General features: G+C 33.3%; 1 protein-coding gene across 1 annotated transcript; it reads right to left on the bottom strand.

Moving 5' to 3' along the window:
- Positions 1 to 3,719: 3,719 nt before the first annotated feature.
- LOC131051003 (ran-binding protein 1 homolog c) lies at positions 3,720 to 10,359 on the bottom strand. The gene is made up of 4 exons (XM_057985326.2): positions 10,037 to 10,359; positions 8,445 to 8,596; positions 8,235 to 8,360; positions 3,720 to 4,258 (listed from the first exon to the last, which is right to left on the bottom strand). Exons 1-4 carry the CDS (start codon positions 10,198 to 10,200, stop codon positions 4,023 to 4,025), a joined length of 678 nt encoding a protein of 225 aa, XP_057841309.1. The 5' UTR covers positions 10,201 to 10,359; the 3' UTR covers positions 3,720 to 4,022.
- Positions 10,360 to 11,475: the final 1,116 nt, after the last annotated feature.

The raw sequence follows: 11,475 nt of genomic DNA, 5'->3' as shown, positions 1-11,475 counted from the left end.
TCGCTAAAATTCATTAACACAATCTACCTCATGGAAGAGAGGCACATGGAAACTCTTGTAGGTACATGGTTGCATGTTCAACATAAGATGGTCTAAAAAGGGGTTTCATTGCTCTTAAAAAGCCCAATAAGTATAAATCTAAATAAATGGTGTCCTTTCTAGAGAAATCGGATCATTTACAGTCATTATAAAAGAAAAAAATATATAACAATGTGCACTTTGCACATGTCGTTTCTAGAGAAATCAGATCAAGTCATTTACATAGTCGTTATAAAAGAAAATATATATAACATTGTGCTTTTTGCACGTCCTTTCTAGAGAAATCAGGTCATTTACATAGTCGTTATAAAGGAAAGAAATATATCACTTTGCACTGTACACAACTTCACCATATAGGAATTATCAAGACAATCAACAATCATCGCATTTATTTCATTGTTGATGATGAGTATATCATCCTCTAGAACTACGATCAAAAGTATCAATCTTTTTCTAAAAAATTTCTTTGGCCATGCATCTTAATGAATGCCAATACTACCCTACCTTCACATAACACATTTGAGCTTCTAGATGTGCTCATCAAATTAGGATAGTTCTAATATTCATACTTCAATTGAGTTCACACAAGTAACAACTCACCTTGCCTTTTTCATCCTTCTATTAAAATTGCATATTTAAACAACATTGTAAATTTGGAATCACTCAACCACAAGTATCAAATATTTTGGATGTAACATTAAGTTTGATATTTAAATCATAAGTACTCCTTCAAGGGCTTATGAAGTCATGATACTATTTATCCAATCCAAATACACACTACTAACATGGGAAGTGATACTACTTACCCAATCCAAACATGCAATACTAATATGAGACGTGATACAAATTTTCCAATCCAAACACACACTACTAACAAGTCCTACACAATATTGCACTACAATCCTTACAAGACACTATTTTGTTGCTATGGAACTTGGTTATTGTTTTTTATTTATGTTGAATACATTTGAAAAAATGGTCTTGTAATTGATTTTACAAGTAAAAATTTTATATATATAATATATCTTGTAAGTTGGAAAACTTGATCAAAGCAATAAATGTCACAATGGAAGTGGTTTTCCCATTAATATAAATATAATAGATGATTAATTATGGATAAGTGTGCTTGTATGCTTGGCTTCCCTCTCTTTTCTTTTGTAGCTATCTTTTTATGGAATCCATTCATTCAACTTTCTAGAAATGTCTCCCATCAACTTGCATATTCCATTAACATCAAGTTGCATATTCCTTTAAAATCAAGTTGCATATTCCTTTAAATGTTACAAGGAATTGCATCAACTAAAAAATTTCATATATATTCCTTCAAATGTTACAAGGAATAGAATCAACTAAAAAAATTCATATCTAGAACATAAAATTAATCTTGCATTAGTTGTAAGCCTTGATCAGCATTAACATTATAATCAAAACCAAAAATCATTATGCCACTAGAAACTAGGAATGATGTCACAATGGAAATGGCCCTCCTGCAAACATAATGGTTTATTTGTTGCAAATACACAATCTCTCTTATACTTTTATATTTTAAAAAAATCTAAAAAAAAAAATTAAAAACTTAGAATGTTTCAAGAAATTGCATCTATGAAAATTATTGATATCTACAATATATTAATCACATTTGTTGGGAAGCTTCATCAATAATAACGTATATGATCCAAAGGAAGCTTGATCAGCAACAACATACACAATCCAAATAAACATATTAAAACCATTATGCAAATGAAAGTGATGCCACAATACAAATAACCTTCCTACAAACTAATGATTTATTTGTTGCAAGGTCCATTTTCTTACTCAATCTCTCCTCTACTTCTAACTTTAAAAAAAATTAAAAAAATCTATCAAATAAATGTACCCCTCAAAGCAAATATGCGTAAAAAAATCTTAAAATTACATCTACAACTAAAAAATCCACATCCTAAATTAACCCAAATTAATTGGAAGGCCGGTCCATAACAAAAATATAATCTACCGCAATCCTTATGGCAATATAAATATAGTTACAATGGAAATAGCCTTCAACTAACAAAAAGTTTACTGGAACATTCCCCCTCCTCTTCTGTAGCTTAAAAATCCTAAACAAAAAAAAAAAAAAAAACACCCTCAAAACACTTGTAAAAATATGTATTTTCTCTACGTAAAATATTGCTTAAATGACATGATTCACCCTCTATAAGCTCTCTTCAACCTCCACTAAGATATTTTTGAATGGCCTTAAATTCGAAACACGTACCCAGAATAGTAAGACCTTTATAACAGATTGTAGCTTAACCATTACGCACTTTTTGACCACCATCTTAACGCCTAAACTTTATTGGAAAACATGTCCACAATAGCAAGGATGTTCACAACAGATTACATGACCATTTGGAAATTATTTCCAGCACCCTCTTAAAGCCCAATGTATACTTCTGCTCTTTCAAGTTGTAATTATGGCTTAATTGCATTTTGACCCTTATTCTTTTCAGTGTGGCCAAGTAAAAGAATAAATTCGATGGCCGATAGGTCTTTGATTTCATGAATATCCCAAGTGCACGAGAGAAATAACATTAGAAAATTTGTGAATACCAAATATAATATGCATGCTTGTTATGGTTGTCAGCATAAACTTCTGTGCTGTTAGTTGCTCCCTTCCCTAGCTTTGCAAGTTCTAACACCAAGCATAGCTCCTAACAGATAATAAGTGGTGAACGACAATAAATATAGAACAAAAGACTCGTAACATATTGGACAGCTCAGCTAACTACCACAAGCTACAAGGAATGTTGGTATCATGCATTCACAATCAGAACCATACCGCACATTTTGTTAGGGGCCACATTGGAACAATTGCTCCCCATGACATGATATACACCTTAATATAAATTTCAGAGAACAAAATAACAAACATTTTGCTTTGTTGTCTTTCTTTATCTTAAGATGTGCAACTTCAAAGCATAAATTGTGGCAGGTGATTCTTGGAAGCTCAATCTCAAAGAAAAATTTCTTATTAAAAGAAGTAGCCATTGCCAGAATATCATTCAGCTAACAAAGTAGCCAAAACCAAGTTAACAATCAGATAGCTGCAACTGCACATAATGTTCCACCACAATTACCAATCCTTGTCGTCCAACTCAAGAAATGCCACTATGTTTAAGCTGGCTTACACCAGTAAAAGCTACTTTCTTAATCGAAAGAATAGGATGAATCGTGGTACTAAAAGAGTCTCAATCAAAATCAAGTTATATATTTATCCTAGTGCATTTACATAAAAGTTTCTGATGTTCCCAGTTTATATACTAGCACAACTTTGCCTGCATAACTCAGCAATATTTAAATAAAACATCTTTTTAAACAAACAAATCTACCATTTACTCTGGCTTTCCAGAACAGTGAACAATAATTAATATTGTTAATTATTCAAAGCTTTTTCAGTTGAAAATAACCGTCCATATTTAATATCTTTGTTCTCAAACAAAGGCAGATATAACATAATATGACCACAGCCAACAACCAGCTTGACATCAATCGCAACCCACTCTTCTATGCTTCATACCTAAATAATCATATCAAGCACAATGCTCCTATTGAACTGGATATTAAATGACCAGATCAAGCACATATGCATGCCATCAAAATCTGTATAAGATGGCTCAAAATTTAACTTGTAAAGAGGAGAATGTCTAAACAATGTTTCATGAAAAATTATGGATTACAGAATTTTCACTAGTACGAGGGAAAAATAATAATTGAGCTGCAACTCTGACAATCTGACCTATATTGTAGTGCCTGTTCAAAACAAATAGCTATTTCATATGACAATATGAAGACACCAAACAATAACCTCGGCAAGAGCACTCACAAAAAATGCATTAAACACGCTACAGTGTCCATACTATCAATAATACACAAGCATCTACAATAGTTCACTTTCCTGGAATTTCTCTCAAAAAGCATATAAGAAAGCTTGCAATAAAAATCAATCAAGTTTCCTTTTCAGATTCAGCAGATTTCTCCTTTTCTAGCTTATCTTCTTTCTTCTCTTCTACTTTGCTCTCTTCTTTCACCTCCTCCTTTCTGTCTTCAACAGTCAAGTTTTGCATGAGATCAGCTGCTGATTCTGTGGCTTCGGCAGGTGTTTCTGTGGCTTCATCACCCTCTGCTGTATTTGACTGGGACTCAGCAATCTTCTCAAACGTTTCTTTGAACTTTTTAGCATCTGCATAAAAAAAGTAGTGAGATATGCCCACAAAAACAATTACACAACGATATTCTCAAATTATGCCTACAGTTAAGAATATAATAAAAAGCAAATGGTAAGAGACTCCAAAATAAAAATAAATCAACAAAATCTGCTCATTTGGGATATAAATAATATGGCAGTGTTTTGGACTTCTGGAGGCATCTTGAAAAAAAGGATAGCAGTGCGTTAAATTTGATTAAAACTACACAAGGGAAAACACTCATAGCGAGTCTTAAACTAGCCACTGAAATTTTAAGTCAACAATAAGAAAAATTATAGTGAAGGCAATTTGACAATAATCATAAATGCCTTCCAAAAAGAAAAATGGCAGTAATGGTGACTATGGTGATTATGAAGGAGGTTATCATTTATGTTATTCAGACTGTAATAAGAAGCATTAGTGTAGATTCATCCCCACATTGGGACTGTGTTCTGCACAACAGATCCAAGCATACGTCTTAAAAGTAAATTCGGCAAGGATTAGAATTATGAGTTACCTCAGATCAGGATAACTATCCCGAGTCAATGTAATAATTCATGCTAGGAATGATGTACGCAAGTTGAAGTAACAGATTATAATACCAGGCATCACAATGAAAATGGTAGTTGCTAGATTAGTTGCTGATTTTATTTTGTCCCTAGAAGCATGGAGAGCTATTTAGAAAATATGATTTGCATGAGGACAAATATATCACAGATTTTCTCAAGTACAAGAAAAAGCAAGAACTGGAGAAGGAGATGGAACCATGCTTTATTTAGTAGTTCAAAGATATCATGAAAAAAAGTGAATTCCAAAAGGAAAATTCTGCACATGCATCATGATCTTTCAGCTAGCTTTGATAACGATTATCAATATTCAAGAATAAATGTGTACACAACAGCTATGAATTCAGCAAGACTTCTCAATATAAATGACCAGTTATGTGTGGCTGTCTTCCAGGGAGAGGCATCCTCGGGGGTCTAGGTGACATCCCCAATGTCTCAAACAGGACTTTGTCATGTCCCTCCCATGATCAATATATATATATATAAATCCTAAATGAAATAATTATTATTAATTAATATAATATTTATTAATGAGAGATTAATTACAATAAATAATCACTTATTTATTTAATATTTACTATTATTATTTAATTAATATTCATTAATGATAATATTCTAAAATTATTCAAATAAAGAATAAATCATTATTATGATAGACATATTGTACACAACAACTAGAAGTTAAAATATTTAGTTTTGCATTAATAAAGACTCGCATTAGGATGATCTTATCGAAGAAAATTGTCTTAAAACTACTGGATTCTCCCTCAAGCGATCACACTGTCAACTTTTGACACGGGATGAAGATAACGATAGAGCCAGGTTCGAGCAGATTCCATAAGTCGATGGCCATGGTATACCACACTACCTTTATCAAACAGAGGGAAGATACGATCCTATGATTCCCATCAATACACCAAATGATAATTGATAACAGAAGAATGATAGCATATGGATATTGATCAATCAAGGCATACGATTGAATAATGAATGTCGGCAGACGATCCTATAGACAACGATCAACATACAATTGAAGTGTGTTTTCCTTGGAGAAATACGATTAAGATAAGGAGGATTGACTTACATGAGTAACTAATTTTAAGTGGTCAAAGAGAACTAAGGCAGCGATTATACAAGTTATATAATAAACTAATCATTGAAGAGCAATTAAGCCATTAATATAAGACGTGTCTCCTTAAAGGGAAGACTACTTCAAAAGGACATGACCATTGGGAGTTGCAATATAAAAGGAGGCTGAACACGTATGCTTATGGGGGGATGGACTAGAAAAATAGACCATTGATGAGTTTGGAACAGCACTGTTATGGAGTTACAGCAGTAATATCTATGTTCTCGGTGGAATACATGGGATGTTTTTAATATGTATGCTTAATTACATGAAGCGTGATAACGTTCTTATGCAGAATTTAATATTAATATAATCATAAATAATAACATAATAATTATTATAATACTTTATAGAAACTGTTCTACAGTAAAAATATATTATAAGAATAACTGAGAATAAATAATATATACAAATGTATAAATATATATATATATAGAAATAATAAATTGAATGAGCGATTTACAGAGCAAACTATGGAACGGCCCTTATTTGAGTCATGTCAAGATGGATTGTTCCCTAATCAACCTAGTTTAAGTCATAAATATATAAAAATAGATTAACTATGGTTGAATAGGGTCTAAACCCAGTAGGGGACATTACAGACTTAGTGGTCATGCCCCCTTTTTTCAAGATTCTGCAGCCTGCTCAATCTGGTGCATAAAAATGAAAGAGACTTTTTCAAGAAAAAAATACTAAAACACTCTAAAATGTAGTAAAATTGTCATTACAAATCCAGCACATTGTATTTACTTTTGAAATTTCAGCTGCTTTTAGTTTTGTTTATGTTGTTTTAATAAGCATCCCTTGATGTCCCCAAAATTTCAGAAACCTTTTACTTACTGTTGCTAAAACTGCATACCACAATGTTTATGGTATGAGAAGTAGAAAAGAATAATAAGATGATCTATAAACCAGTTCAAAATTTTAAAAAAGAAATTGGATAAATATATTATGGGATTCTGGCTTTGATAAAATAAGCTAGAGTCATATCACCCTGCCTGATCGGATCTTAAGGAGGAATGTCTAACCATCATGATCCACCAATTTGTCAAATGGACAAGCAATGCAGAGTCAAAACCTGGACTTAAAGTACTAGCTAGCATGGCAGGATGAAAGTGTCAACAAGGAACGAGTGATCCAGATCAAATAGCAAATGAAGTGGGCAACACGCAAAATTTGAGGATTCAATGTGATATGGTGTCAATTAAACGAATGAAAACAAAAAGACACAATAATATGGAAACCAATAGAAAGATATAATCTGTATTGTAATTATATTAATCTAAAAGTTCTGTGCACAGCTCTTTCGAAGAAGAAATAGAGATCCGACTCAAATGCATGCATACAAATACATAAATAACCGTAATACACACAGGAACTAACATGTAAAATGAAACAGCGGTCTTTCACATGTGACAGTTTCCAATACAAATGCATGTGTAGATATTTGTAAAATTTAGTGAAGAGGGAAGGAACTAATAGGTGTAAAATCAAGTGACAGTTTGTCACTGTCTTCCATCATTAAGAATTAAGTGGTATCAGGTATTAATGATGCTTCTTCCCCTTGAACCATACTGGGGCTGCCACCCGCCACCAAAGAAAAAGGAACAAGGGGGAAATGTGGAGAAGCGCATTCTCACCTAAGGGAACCAACATTGGCATAATTGAGTGTAGCGGTTACAACTGACAATAAAGTGATACTTGACTGAAAATTTCACAGCTGAGTAAAAGATTCCATCCAACCTTGACATCATTCATAGAATTCAAGTTGCCACCTGGATCAATAGAATACATATTTCTCTCCTTTCATTGGACTTTACATGTCTTTGTCATGAATTATAGACTATATATTTGGTTTCTATGTAATTTTGACTAAGAAGCTCAGGATTGCTTGTATGCCTCTTGGGTTGGTTTCTCAAATCAGTTTCACACCTTTTTAGTTTGCTATTTTTACGCAAATCATAGAGATCGCATGGTATATCTAGAAAAACTAGAAGTTATTCCCGTTGCCTTTTAGCCCTTTATTAATATGTGTTCTCTGTATAAACATCTAATCATCTACAGCATTAAACTCATAATAATATATGTATATTTTATTAATTAAAAAAACTGGTCAGTGATGAACTTATTAAACCTATTAGACTCAATTAAAAATTATTGCAACATAGATGAAAAATATTTCTTGACGAGAATGATCAGTCAAACATCAATGACAGCTGATAATTAAGCATCTAATTCAGCATTCAACAGTTCATTGCAAGTGTGAAGACTACTTACTCTCCACAGAACCCAAACGGATACAGAAGAGTTCATCCTTTAGTTCCCCATCTGAGAAATCAGTTGCATGCCAGACCCAAGATTTATCACTACCAGCATGCTCTTGCAATGACATTGATGCCAAAACTGCAGAAAAACAATTCAACCATGAATGAAATGTATCCATTCACAAAAACATTCTACAAATAAAAGTTAACTGCAACAACTTACTTAAATGGTTGGCACAGATTTTCAATGTCTTGGACTGTCTCATGACCAGACGGACCTTAGCAGTCTCCTTGTGCTTAAGTATCTTCACTGTTCCCACACCACGCTCCTTCCATTGATTTCCATCCTTATCAAACCGATACAGTTTTGCTTTCCTGCATAATCATTAAACATGCAAAAGAATGAAACATTTAAAAAAACCATTAAGCTGACTACAAATTATGTTAAAACAAGAAAGCATCTACAATCAACTCATCATATAATCTCCAGTAAAATATGAGTGCAAAATATTTTGTTAGAAGTAAAGAGATATTTGAGAAATCAAACCCTCGATAAACTATCCACTATCTGGTACAGAGGTATTCTAGGCGATCAATGGGTGACCAAATCATCCCATGTAGAGATAATCAAAATTATTTCGTTAAAAGTAAATATATGTTTGTGGAATAAAACCATTAACAAACCATCCACTATCTGGCAAAGAAATCTTCTAGGCGATCAATGGGTTACCAAATCATCTCATATAAAGAGATAAAAAGTGATCCACAACAGACCAACGTTGTAGGATAAATTATTAATAAGGCCCCACAAGAGGATAAAAACACTACAAACAACTTATGATAGTGCCTCAACACAATGGTATGTCATCAGACACCTGGAATAGCATTTCATGGGGCACCTGAAACTAAGAGCCGTCAGAATATCAAAACCCTAATAAACTACAGATGCTCATTTAAGATCACTAGAACAAACACTCCCGTCAAACACCCAAAAAACTCATGAAGAGATCATCATACAAAGATAATCCAACAGGCCAAGGTCTAGTCAAAGCAAAAAGCGATTGACATAGCGATGGCCCGGATTCAAGACCTGCTGCGCATACTTTCCGTGTTAAAGCAACTTGTACAAGGTAAGGGTTGCTTTTTTCAGTCACAGCCACTCCGACTTGGCTTATAGTGCTATTACCTTATATATTTTCAAATTTTAAACTCTTGGTTTCAGCCCATGAACCAGCTCAGGGTAAACAGAAGCAATCCAATACGCCTACACCCAGTGCACGAACCACACCCTAACAGGACAAGACAAATTTTGGCAACATAAAAACTATCAAGCATTGCCTCTAAACCAAACGGTAATGCCGCTTAATAGGGCATTTCATCTTGGTGTGGAGTGAGTGTTGATTATTTATTAATCAAAAAAACCCAAACCATCAAATCCACAAAAGAACAACATCCCTCAAAATCAATCAGATACATCACCATTCCAGAAAAATAATAAATAAATAAATAATCAATAAACAATCAAACGCATCATCAATAACGGATCAAAAGCATCCACTAAGTAGAACCGATCAAAATCATCTAAAAAGCAGAGCTGATCGAACACATCTAAGGAGAAAAACCAATCAAATGCACAGAAAATCGAATCCCCAAATAGCCAACATAGTAACTAGGGCATCGAATATACCCTCGACTATAAGGGTTATTTATCAACAGCCCATCAAATCCATAAACCGGAAAAATGATAATCGGTTCCATGAAAACATTATCCTATCAAAATCAGACATGACCATAAATCTAGTAAATAGTACTTACAGGTCAAGGAGAGCATCCTCCTCTTCTTCTCCAGTGGTGACTGCAACCTCCTCAAGCTTAATAATGGGGGCAACATGAGCTCCGGTGTCCTCCTCCTTTGCGACATCATCGTCATTCTCCTCCTCAGGTCGTGTGAGAGTGGGCTCTTCCTGACTTCCGGCCATCTTCCAATATCCGATGTTGCACAGAAATCGGGTTAGTCGATCCAAATACACTTAAATCACAGAGAAACCCCCAAAAAAACTAGTCGGTTTTCGCCAAACGAATCGGGCTACAAAGAAAGCTATAAAATGCTTCTGGCAGTCTGATCCCTTGGGGAAAGTTTATTTATACAAAGGATGGGTTACCCAATAATTATGGTAAATAATATAGGTATTTGGATGTGAAACGAAATAAATCGCACCTTATATAATAATAAAAATATTTAGAATTAAATTTCAGTTGGATCAATAAGATATTATGAGTTGTGATTGAAATGATATAGATTGGAGTAAGTAAAATGTTTAAATTAGAATATATTTTTAAACTAGAATATCTATATTTTTAAAAATCTATATAAAATACAAGGAGAGATATCAAATTTGAAAGTATATGATATTCATAAATAATAATAAAAATATTATCGTAATGAATTTAAAGAAAAAAATTTAATAATCAAAATGAGATATTATCTTAATTTAAGAATATGCATATTTCATTTGTTAAATAATATACACATAATAATCAAATTTGTAAACCATTCTTCGTACCTCTTGCACGCATAGTGTAACATTAAAGTATCATCTTATAATTATACCATTTGAATTTTCTACAACCCCAAAATTTGATGAAGAATTTTGTCATTATAGTTTTCTTTAGTTTTATTTTGGGGAAAGCAAAGCCACTAATGGGTTTTTGAATTGTTCATAAATGAAATCCTACAAGACTCTTTTACCTGCTAGGGTTTAGGCAGATCTGGAGCAAATATAAATTAACAATTATATGTAGATACAAACACAAAAGATGAAGAAAAATGCATAACACAGATAACACGGAGATTTAACGTGGTTCGCCCAAGATGGGCTACATCCACATAATACAGTCGTCCAATATTTTCTTATTATCCAGTAAATCAGTACAACACCATTACAATGCCTTTTTACATTACAGCTGCTTATAACAAGCAATATTTAGGGCAACACTCAAAGTCGGTTATTTTTTAGGGTTTTTTCAATGTCAATTTTTTTTCAATAAAAATGACAAAAAAAATTTCCTTGGGGGCTGCACCCCCAAACCCTGGCGAGGATATATAATGAGTGTATAGTACTTGTATGATCAGTCGTCACATATCAATAATCTCCCACTTGGAGACTAATCAGGCTCCACACCAAACAATCTCTCACTTGGAGACCGATCATGGACGACACTGTTGAACTTGCAGCTCCCACTAGATAAAACTC

This window comes from Cryptomeria japonica, chromosome 6 (assembly GCF_030272615.1).
Source record: "Cryptomeria japonica chromosome 6, Sugi_1.0, whole genome shotgun sequence".
Classification (NCBI taxonomy): domain Eukaryota; kingdom Viridiplantae; phylum Streptophyta; class Pinopsida; order Cupressales; family Cupressaceae; genus Cryptomeria; species Cryptomeria japonica.
The sequence above is the reverse complement of the archived record's forward strand: the minus strand, read 5'-3'. Positions and strand labels throughout refer to the sequence as shown.